This window comes from Ruditapes philippinarum, unplaced genomic scaffold, assembly GCF_026571515.1.
Source record: "Ruditapes philippinarum isolate M1 unplaced genomic scaffold, ASM2657151v2 ctg3671_1_1_1_1, whole genome shotgun sequence".
Lineage (NCBI taxonomy): Eukaryota > Metazoa > Mollusca > Bivalvia > Venerida > Veneridae > Ruditapes > Ruditapes philippinarum.
This window is the reverse complement of record NW_026859530.1, coordinates 1-12,619: the sequence shown is the minus strand read 5'-3', so window position 1 is coordinate 12,619 and position 12,619 is coordinate 1. Positions and strand designations below refer to the sequence as shown.

Below are 12,619 nucleotides of genomic sequence, written 5' to 3'. Positions count from 1 at the left end.
TCGTATTTATTTATATGACATATACTTAACCACCGCTGAATGGATAAATATTTATTTAAAAACTATTTTTAAGCTTTAGATATGTGTGTTATGCTTAAAAGATATCTTTATTAAAAAAATCATTAAAGAAAGCATCCGTCAACCTTGTGCTTATCATGGAGTACTTTGGTTTATCGCCTGAAACCACAGAGTTCAACCACAGGAACTTGAAATTCTATCAATATTTATGATAATTTCCAAATATACCCCCTATATACTATAAATAAACACAAGGAATGAAACGCCTTTTCCCCACCCCAACATAATTTACGCCGAACAAATCAACAAAACAACGGGATCAAAATATTCTATCTGGCCATTTCAATAAACAATGCATAAAATGCGTCAAATACCATCGATAACTTTTTTAAATTGCGTAGCTATGTAGCGAATAAAATTCAACATTTTCTGATTATTTCCCACGATCTGAGTTTGTCGCCGACTCCATTTCGTGACGTCACGGGATGTTGATTCGAGGAGAATAATATTTATTAAAATTATTTTTAACAAGTTCCAAAAATAACAAGTTTGCAAGCAAAATATTGTCAAACTAGAACAAAAGGCTGATTTTTTTTCTTACGACATGGCTGAATTTATTTGCTGGACCATATCAAATAGAGTACACAATTTTTTTTTAAAACGAAAGTACTATTTCAAAGATTTACCGTTCTTGTTTGGGGTTTCCCTTTCAAATGTATTTATAAAAGTAATTTGTTTAAATGGTTTTGCATGAAGATGTTTAAATCTATTTACATAGAATAATTTGTATAAAAGTTTTATACATACCTGTTATTTTTTGGAACTTATTAAAAATAATTTTAATAAATATTATGCTCTTCGAATCAACATCAAGTGACGTCACGGAATGGAGTCAGCGACAAACTCAGATCGCGGGAAATAATCAGAAAATGTTGAATTATTCCTACACAGCTAAGCGATTTTAAAAAGTTATCGATGGTATTTGATACATTTATGTATTGTTTATCGAAATGGCCAGATAGAATATTTTGATCTGTGGTTTTGTTGATTTGTTCGGCGTAAATTATGTTGGGGTGGGAAAAAGGCGTTTCATTCCTTGTGTTTATTTATAGTATATAGGGGGTATATTTGGATATTATCATTAATATTGACTATTTGATAGAATTTCAAGTTCCTGTGGTTCAACCCATTGCATATTTGTCTGTGCCATTAATGTTCTTCAATGAAACTGTATACTAGTAAATGAAAATATGATCATATTATTAAAGATTTGAGGTTCCAAATGTTTTTAAAAGACTGAACGGTAAACCTTCGAAAATATACTATGTCAATTTTTATCCCGTCTGAAAATAAAAACACGCGTTGCAAGAAAATTAATGCGTATATTAATAACTGCACACGCAGTCAAACGATATCATTTTTCTTGTCTAGATGAAGTTAGTGATCGTTCTGTTAACCATGCACGGTCTCTTTTTTTTCAGAGCAGACGTGAGGTCAGTTTATAACATAGAAGAATATAATAAAAAATTATCTTCATCCGCTTACTTTTTTGTATTAACTGCACTGCAACTACTAGCTAACACCTTCGTGTGTGTTTATGATAGGCATCAAGATGTCAGTTTTCTTCATTCAAACGAATGTTAAATGTTTTTTCTATTCACCATTTTCCATAAATAACCAAATAGATCTATGTATTGAAGCAACACGCCAACTCTCGCAATTCATAACAAAAAGTTATTGTGGTAAAATATGAAAAAACAAAATCAACAAGGAAGGTCGGCGTTCAATGAAGGTAAGTCAGTCGCCCGTGTGAAATAATTGGCGCAGTAACTAGTGTAAGGATTTATAGAAAGCCCCGAAAAGATCTTTTACCGGTAGATAAGTACATTGTACATGAACTTACTGTGTACTCTATAACTCTGTTTCTACATTTTTTATATCATGAAAAGTACTTATTAATGTAAATTTGCATATTTTTCCAATTGTTTATAGTGTAGACTGTGCAGGAAAAAAACACATTCAGAAACATGCATAATATTTTGAAAAGGGCTGAAACATGAACGAGAATTTTATTATTGCAGTTTAAATGTTCTCAAACATGTCCTTGATCTTATAATTTGATCATATTTGTTGGTAAAGCAGATTCCTGTATATATAGATTTGCTGTATAATAATAATTAACAGATGAGCCATAAAAGCTAAAAGAAAGTGTAAACAATAATCATTTTACAAATCATTTATTTTCCGTGTTTCTGGTAAAATCAAGGTTAAACACAAGTCATCAGCTGCAAAAATAATACAGTTTTTAAGTAAATTTAAACGGCTCTCATTCTTGCAACAAGTCTCACAGACCTGTTTCCAACTTGGCGGTACCATGCACTGTTCACCATCTCATCAGCAGCCTTGCTCCAGTTATGACTATTGACAGCTGAAATAAAGTTATGGAAATTACGTAATCCTCCACCAAGATTGAACGCCATGTTTACAATGATTTCCTTCACTTCTCTTGGTAAACTCGAGCAGTGAGGGAAGATGGAATGGAAGGTATTTATAGCAGCTGTGACATCTGACTGGAAGACGCTGTCGATGCGAGAGGTGCTCACGTGTGTTCCCGCTGGCTTCCCGTACTCGGGGTCGTTGTGAGTGATCAGATGTCCAATTCCAAAAGTAAGATATCCCTTACTGTCCCTGTAAATAACTGTCTTATAACCTTCGTCGATCTTCAACTGGGCCTTAATGGAATCAGCAATGGTTGAAGTTATTCCGCATGCATAGTCTGAAACGCCAAAGAATGAAAATTGTATCTAATGACCTTTTGTGTCAGATATTAAATGTACTATATGCGTGGTTTTGTGTGATGACGTCCGCTTCAAGATGTGTTATAGTGGGTCGGGAAATTGAGAAAATAGTGCAAATTGTGATACAAGTATGAAACTTTCAGGAAATCATCTTTAGACCATGTAGATTTCAAAAGTGAAGTGGGCCCAAAAATATCTCTGCTCATTCAAGATGGCCGCCATTTTCAAAATGGCCGCCATGTACATTTGACGTACACAATAGCTCATTCATTCCAATTTTTTTTGGATAGACCTTTAACTAACACCAAAAGCATGCATATAGTTTTTTAATTTTCAAAAAGCTAAATTAAAAAAAAAATCTTTTTCATACCTCTTCCAAATCCAAAATGGCGTCCAATATGCCCGTTGATTTTGTGCAAAACTTTTATATCATTTTTATGGTATAATTTGTTGCACAAATGATAAAAAGTGTTTAAACACATCAGAGAAAAAAATAATCAAATTATATTTTAATCTCAAAAAAAGTAAACATTTTAATAGTTTTTGTCTAAAAAAATATCTTTAAAAAGATCAAGAAAAAAACTCCAATTTTTTCATATTTTTCAAAATTTGAATTTCCTTAATTAATGAACAAAGTTAAAAAGTTACTTTATATCTAAAACTGTATTTGACATTCCATTAATATCAAGTGTTTATTGTAAAAAATGTAAGAAAAAACATTAAATCTTTTGTGAAAGTGGGTGGGCTAATTTTATACGGTAATTATTGCAAAAGAAACAACAACAGAAAATAAACATACCTAAGTTCATTCTATTTCTTTGCCCTTTTGCTTTTCTATGAATTCTAATGCAAATTTTCCAACTTAAAAAGTAGTTTTTATTGGATCAAAGTATTTTTGTCTTCCTTCGGGCCAAGTGGCTAAGCAAGAAATGCACATACAAATTTAGTCTTTGTAATTTAAGTGATACTCATTGCAAAACCATTTTAGACTGCAGTAGCATCATACAAATGTATGCATGTTATATCAGGCTACATCCCAAATATCTTAGTTCAAGTCATTGTTGTTTAACACTTGGTGTTTTAATGTGTTTTCCTATACAAGACTGTGAACCCAGGTGGCTATATGAGCATGATACATTAAATATGTTTATAAAGACACAAGTTGGGGCTACATGCTTAGTACCTGTGCTCTGTGCATTTTGATTTTTGAGAAGATTTTTAATTTTGCATGTACACTTAATGATCCAAAAGTGTTTAATGTAACTTTAAAAGAGATCTTCTTTACTTGGCAAGATTATATGGTGACTATCTAAGCTCTAGGCATTGTAGTTTCTTTGTTTGTTGATTTTTTTTTTAAATAACATCAACAACAAAAAAAACTTCAATAAGATTCCCTACACAGGTCTTTAAAAACTGTGTTCCTCGCGAGGGCCTTTAAATCATGCTCCTGCAGTCCAAAATAGCTTTACCTGTCACTTTGTTTACATTGACTTATATAATAAAATTCTTCTCCGAAACTACAGTGTATAGAGAAGAAAATATATCGTATATCATCACATTGTGATGCTATATAAAGATTATGAACTATTTTGGCATAGGGTCAAAATCACTTAGTTTACATGGACTCTTATTGGAATATAGTTATATGAGTCTTTTTGTAGTTCTGAGAGCCTAGTTATTGGGCATGTTTCTTTTCAAATAGTATATACAAAATCATGACTGTATTTGGTGAAAAAAGATACTCCTTATATGATTTTAGCATTCTTCAGTATTAAAGAATTATAGACCTTTAAATTCCAGCAGTGGATCTTAAGCGAGTGATCTAGAGTCAACTATTCTCTATTGTTTAATGGGGAAAATAAAGTATGAATACATTTAGTTTATATTCCAAATCATAAGCTATGTTATGTGGGTCAAGCGGTTTTATTGATACCCATTTTAGCACACATAGATAATATGATGTATCAGTCGCCTTAATTTTTGTTTCTTTTGAAAATATCATGTCTACATATAAGTTATTAGAAATGGACAGTACTAACTCAATTATACTTGGTTACAAAGATGTGCAAGTAAATATAACTTTGAATCATTCTGTTACAAGCATTTAGCAAGACTATAAATTGTCCAGGAAATAATTTTATTCATAAATAGACAACATTTCACTCAGGTCCAGGCATGATTTTATCTAACATAAGGTTCGTTGATGAATATTCTGTCTTCTTTCTGTACAATTATCAAATTATATTAAGAATATTGAACCAACTTATATTATGCAAACACATTTAATAACTGAATGTATACATATAATTCTATCTGCATTTATTGATATTTTAGTACACCCTCTAGACCAGAAGGAAGACCAAAATACCTTAATACAATAAAATACTTTTACAATGAATATATGCATAAGAAATCATAAAAGACGTTATTTTGTACTACAATTGTCTGCAAAATTTACCCCACCCACTTTGAATAAGTATAAAACCTTCACATTTTTTGTTTTTGTTACAATTATACAATAAAACATAGTGTTGATTCAATATCAAATACACTTTAAGAAACTGTGTAACTTTTGGAATTTTGTACATAGACCTAGAAAACCATGTTAGAGAAAAATGCAGAAAGTGGCACTTTTTCTTTGATATTGTTAAAGATTTTTTTTGTACAAAAAACTAAAAACATGACTAACAATGTGATTAACCTAAAATTTGATTTTTATTCTAATATGTTTAACAATTTTATATGGAAATAAGCATACTGTGTGCAAAAAATTATACAACAAAAGAGATATATCAGTTTTCATTAAAATTGGCAGCCATATTGGACGCCATCTTGGATTCTGAAGACATATGCAAGCGAAATTGCCTAAAGATTTAAATATTTGAAAAGGGGAAACTATATGCATGCTTTGGTTTAAGTTTCAAGTCTGTACAAAAAATTGGAATGAATGAGCTATTATGTACGTCAAATTTATATGGCGGCCATCTTGAAAATGGCGGCCATCTTGAATGAGCAGAGATATTTTTGGGCCCACTTCACTTTTGAAATCTACATGGTCTAAAGATGATTTCCTGAAAGTTTCAAGCTTGTATCACAATTTGCACTATTTTGACAGCAGAGACCTTATTTCCCGCCCCACTATTAAGAAATAATGCAAAAGCAAACTTGAAAAGAAAAACACGATAGAATGCACGATTTGTGAAAAAATCATCATTAGAATACATCGAATGAAACATTACTAAAATCCTTATACATATGATGAAAATAAATTTATTTCTTTATTTCCTTACTGTTTAAAAATCTCTTTTCCGCAGATGCATATGCTACAGCAAAAAGAACAACGCACGTGCATATAATTCTCATTGTGGATTGTCTGAAAATAAACAAAAGAACACAACAGGATGATACGTCTTATCAGTGTGAAGTCATTGTTGTTTGTCCCAAAGCCGTGAATCACGTGATCTAAGATAAATATCATACGATCGTTAAATGGCGGTGAATTATGATACAAATGTTCCCATAAAACAAAATGATTATGATGAAATGTAGATATTTTCGAATCAAATATCATTATGGTACATGGCATGATAAACTGGACAAAAAAATATTGTATGCTCTAGTGACTTTAACAGGCATTACATCGCTAAATCTGTATTTTTTAATAGACAAGCCCTGTGAATAATTTGGAAAACACATATTATGGTATATTTAAGTCAAAGAAATTACATTTTTGCGTAACCTTTATGGTATTTAAGGTAAAAAAAAATCGTCGTCATTGAAAATGTATACTCAGGAACACGGGGTCGGACACGCAGTTTCCATCTGTTTTTGGTACAGTCTTCTACTAGCTGCTGACTTTTAAATTATCAAATTATTTTTGGTTCATCTATGTCACTTTAAAATCAGCAGTTAGATATAAAAAAACTGATTTGAACGGATCATCACAAAAGTGTATTAAGATTATGTTAATAAAGGCCAAATCTGGCAGGATAAAGATAATGCAACAAAAAACGCGATTTCGGTCCTGAGCTTCTGTGAAAATATCATAAAATGTGAAATTTAATTAAATTTCTAAAAAGTCAAGTAATGAATTGTCCTTACCTTGAAATTGAATGGTATTTGACACCTTGGCGGTGTTCTGCCTTCGTTATATAAGCCTTTTTGTCTATAAACTGGAACAGAGGTTCTTCTACGGTTAAAACATAAGTTATACAGAATAAATTTTATTAAGTTGTAGGATAGAAACATATGTTTGGATTACTTTAACAGTAACATTTCCTGGTTTGTAAATAGTAAATTACTGCAAAACATGTATGTACATAATTTTTTTCATACCGTCTTACATTTCGACCCAAACCTACTGGTCAAAATAGAAGCAAAATAAAAACATTGTGTTATGTTATAATCATATCACTTAAAGAGAAATTTCACTTGGATGACAGACACGGATGGATGTAATTTCCCCAAAAATGTTACAGGAGACGAGTCTTATAATCGATACATTTAACAAAGTAATATTCCGAACGTATTTCGCCGAGTTCCGTGAAAGTATGGAAACAGCGCCACGTCATCAAATATCAATTTATAGAAACTCTAATATATAGGATCGCTTCAGAAATGAACAGAGGTGTCATTGCGAAATAATATGCAGAGTAACAAAATATGAAAACTCGCCGGGCTGTTGACATATAAACGATAGCCTAACAGCATTTGGAAAAAAAACGCAAATGTGAGGATCATTTACATTCTATTTTCATCAGAAGCATGTCTACTACAAATCAAAACTACCTAAAATGTTTTTTGAAGTATACTTAAGGTAAAATAAACCTTTAAACTTGCTGAATTTGTATAATGGATTTGCCCTACTTTGAACAGCCACGTTTTTGTTGTTGTTTTATTTTTTTTATAATTATTTATTTATTTTTGGGTAGGGGTCGACAGTTCTTTAAATATATAAATACATAAAATGAGCTACTATCGGTAAGGAACCTGATCAAACAGCACGGATGTGTCAGGCTTGCTCATGACTGGTATAACAAAATCTAATTAATACGGTTCCAACTAGTTAAGTAGTAACTAGGATATTTATATAATTATATATTTTAGGTTTATTCCGGCTATTAATGAACAAAATAATTAATTCGCAGTCATGCTTTGATCAATTATTACACTATATTGAAATCAGTTTCATTATTTATGTTCCATATGGCGGGCCTTCAATGTCTGCGACAGTCCGGCTCAGATAAAATAATCACGAAGCTCCTAAAAGGTCTAAGTACTAAATCAAGTTATCTCGCTAGATCTAGCTAGATGATCTATATTCACATAGCAAAATCGTGTAAACAACGCGAGAGGTTAACAATAATGTAGTTAACAACACGTGTACCGTTCTAGATCTAAATGTTCTTATATTGTGAAGGTCAGTTCCACAGTTTATATATATAAGGTCAATATGATAATTAAAATTTAGAGCGTTTAATAATGCTGCAGCCTTCAAAAGTCATACATAATCATCGGGAAAAACGCACAGGCAGTCCTGTTTATATACGATTATATTATGTTTCCTTTCCTATATACTTTCTTGCAACTTGCGTTACGAACAGTATTTAATTGTTCAAGTCAAATTTAAACAAATTGAAAAAATAACGCTAAGTTACACGGTAAATTTCAAACTTCGTACTTCATAAATGGTGTGTCAATGTTCAGTGTGAATTTTTGAAGTAAAGTGCAATGACTGTAGTTCTCCACACTTCTATATATAGTGATCACGTAGTATGACTTTAAGGAATTTTCTCTACATTAACCTATAGCTCTTCAGCGCTTCTTATGTAAAATTCTTCCAAGTATAATTTCCAATAACCGTAAATTATACCATACCCAGACTATGGTATAATTTTCAGTTTTGAAGATCGAAGGAGTAAGTGTTTCTTGCGTTGACGATTTCTGGGTTTGCGTAAATTATACCATAATCACGTGACCTTTCTTATGCCTTAACCTCACGAGACGAAGTCGAGTGAGGTTGCATAAGAAAGGTCACGTGATTATGGTATAATTTACGCAAACCCAGAAATCGTCAACGCACCAATGGTGTATCTGTTTTAACCTATAGCTCCGCCCAGAAACACTTACTCCTTCGAGCTATAGGTTAACTATTACTTACACCAGTATAGTTCCTACAGAAATACTTTTTATTATCATATTTTATTTTCCCAAAAAAACATTGGAGAGCGTAACATATTTACAAATTATATATATAATGTGCATACAACAGATGAGATCGAAACAAAAACTTAAGAGAAAGGGAAGATACAGTGTATGTTCATGCTTATAAATGATTAACAAATAGACGTATGACATAAGAATTATTCCTAAATAAATCAATGATCTTAATTTTTTAGAAACATACACACACAGCAATCATGTAAATAGAAATATATATCTGAAAAACATACGACATGTTCTATAAAGCGATAAAGTTGCATGATTTTTTTTAACATGACGAGCGCGATAGCAATATGAAAGTTGACAAGTACATTTTTAATAATTTTACATATTACATATTAAAAACATTTCACATTTATATCTGTAGTCATGTAAAATAAATGTGCTGTATTGCTCAAAACTTAAATTTACTATAAATGCGTTCCAGCAGGCACGTTTTCAGTCCCTTTCCTGTGACAAAAACAAACAAGGTGTTCTGTAATGCCGTTTGTTAGAACATTGCTAATGCTTTATGAAAAACACAACAAGTGTCCAACTGCCTTGGCAAGTGTTTCAACAACCCATTTTAGTAACAGATTTTGTCGAATAATAAACAACAAAGGGGAAATCTTGTAAGGAAGAAGTAGAAATGTTAATGCTGGCACCTGTGGCGTTAAAGTTTCTAAGAATAAATCTTTTGTTGATTCATTGATTACCTTCATCTGTAAAATCTTCTTCCATTTTAATTTAGATGGAAACACACCGGTATCGATAAAAGTATAAATGACGTACAACATATCATATTTCTGCAGTAATCTATATATGTTTGGAATTAAATCATGTTTCTGTCTATCCACATTTATATATATTTGAGAGCTGGAATTATAAAGGTATGCTCATGTGGTAAGAGGTTCAAACATTGCATGCTTGTTAAGTCGACATCCGTTGAATTACCGTAGTGTTGACGTTATCTATATAAACTGCTGCTTTAATTTTGATTTTTCCTAAATTAAAGGAATTCGGCTGTATTTCTAAACTCGTGCACGTTTATGGTTGTGTATATTTGGTTGCTTGCACTCTGTCGCGCAGCCATATAACCGTACAATTCTCTATATTAACTAGTAATACACATTTATATTACCGCCGAAGTCAGGCTAATGAACGAACAATAATGTCAACACGAGACTGCTTTACTTAAATGATAACAAAAGTACCAGGACATTAGAGTTCAGACACGCGCCATTCAAATTTTATACATTCTTACACGCCAAATGACCAAAATAGAAGGTTAACTTATTAAAACGAAGATAAGACTCCGAGTTTCCGTTGGCAGTTCATGTAAAACTAGATGCGTGAAACAACTATATTGTACATTGTATATGAAAACAGACTGCTTTTTCACATGCCACACCGTATGCATGTTTTGTCTGAAGATTCCAAATAAATGGAGTTCTCACTCTGCTGCTTTTGTGTAATACATGTACCTAGGTTTGAATTTGAATCCATTTATTTAATCAATTAAATATAAAAAAAATATTAGAAGTAAGTAGCAAACTGTATAGGGGGCAGCTCGGACAACAGGTACGGTCTAATCATCATGACCGTAAAAGCGTCAGTGTTTTATAAATGTTCAGAAAGTTTCTCTAAGACATTGTGAGGCAGGTAATCAAGTAGTAGTAGCATAAAGCTTAATTTTTTTGGCATTGATGCACTGACTTAACACATGTAACAGGCTGTAGGTGTAAAGACATTTGCTGTTAATACCGGGTTGACCCCGAGGTATTGTGTAGCTGGATACTGTAGAATATTGTAGAGTACAGTCATAGCGATTTAATATATTTTGTAAGTCAAAATACCAATTCGTTTACATTATCTTACCTCTATACAACATTATTTCACGCCCAGCGCTATTTTCTCCTATCCTTTTCATATGTTAAATTAAGGCTAAATGTGCCTTTAAAGCTAAAGTGTCTCCTCTAAGTTCTAGGACTATTTCTGATAATAATTGGCAGATATCAAACGGGAGAACTTCTTCATAACATGATACAGATTAATGAGCTACACCTGTGATCGCTACTGTTAGTTTGTTCACGTTGTACTATACAAGTTTTGTGATAACTTTGTGACTTTTCAAGTGAATTGGTCTTTTTAATGGAAGGTATGTAATACAATAAATAATTGTCTTGAGAATATTGACTTGCAAACATGACAACAAACCGTGAACAAGATTTATGGGTGCTGTTGGTAAGTTTGAGGTACTACATATATTGACTGGATATGAAATTTCTATATATAGGAGAAAATAAATTGTTCTGGAAAAAAAAATCTTTTATTTATCATATTAAAAAACATAAAACTTTGTAACCTTTTTTTATTTCAAGAAACATTGTATAAGAATATCCAAATGGTACATTTCTATTGTCATTTAACAATATTTTAAATACTTGTGGGAAAAATGCCCACTGTAGACCAATCCACTTTAAAGATAGAGAAATGTGCCAGGAACACCTCCATACTGTGGGTGAGGATTTCTGCAGAACAATGAACTGTAACAGATGTCACTTGTGGTAATATTAAGACTGCAATGGCTAGGATTTTAATCAAAAACAATTTATTCTTCAAACAATTTATTCTTCAAACAAAATTTATCTACCAATGCAAGTATGGAAATAAAAATTTAACTAAGACTGTCTGTGTCCTGGCTAAGATGTCCCTGCACACCATTTTGTCTGTCTTGAATAATGACCTTACATTTTGATGTATCATAAATTCATAATGCTCTGGACAAAAATGAAGTATGAAAAATTACTAAGGACAAGTTCTGTAAAAGAAAATGATTGTTCTTAAGCAATACACTTTTTTTAATACAACAATTTATATCTATGAATAGACAAGCTGATACCTCCCCATACCAGACAAACTGGCCCAGCAATCAAGCTTACTCCAGTATATCCTTTATATATTATATTTTACAGGGTGTTGCTTCAATTTGACCCCTGGGTCATATGATTTATATAACTTTCATACAGGACCATTAGGTGATACTTCATGCCAAATATCTTAGCACTGGACAGCGCAGTTTCTGAGCATAAATTTCTTGAATATTATATCTTTTAGCTTTTGTGACCTACTAATACCTTACACTAACTGAAACCATCTATATAATCTTTTATCAGAATCTTTCCTATGAAGTTTTGTCAAAAGAAAACTATACCTGAAATAAGTGAAATTCATATATTGAGCTAAAAATATCATGTAAATGAAAACACATTAATCCATTGACATCAAGCACATAAATGACTAGTAGGACGAGCTAGACCTTCTTCAGTATTATTTTAACTGGTCGTTTTACTGGTTGTTCAGATGATTGTTTATTGTCAGAAGATAGATATAATGTCATAGATTTAACACTAGAGGTACTTCCCCCTACATCAGGATCAAATAACTCTTTATAATCCCTCCCTCCAACATTCTTCATTATCAAAGTTTTCAAAACTTTCCCTTTATGTAGAGTATTCACTTTGTTCACATTTTTCAGTTCTGCCGCCCCTTTGCTTGCCTGATCTTTGCTGTCATTATTTTGCCCTAAATTCACTTCATTT

The 12,619-nt window shown here is 31.8% G+C and overlaps 1 protein-coding gene across 1 annotated transcript; it reads right to left on the bottom strand.

Annotated features, from left to right (window-relative positions):
* Positions 1-2,277: 2,277 nt before the first annotated feature.
* LOC132756868 (probable T4-type lysozyme 1) lies at positions 2,278-6,139 on the bottom strand (the record flags this gene model as incomplete). The annotated part of the gene is given in 2 exon segments (XM_060748013.1): positions 2,278-2,794; positions 6,107-6,139. Coding segments are annotated over 2 exon segments (494 nt in total), but the record flags the coding sequence as incomplete, so codon positions are not given.
* Between the last annotated feature and the right edge of the window lie 6,480 nt (positions 6,140-12,619).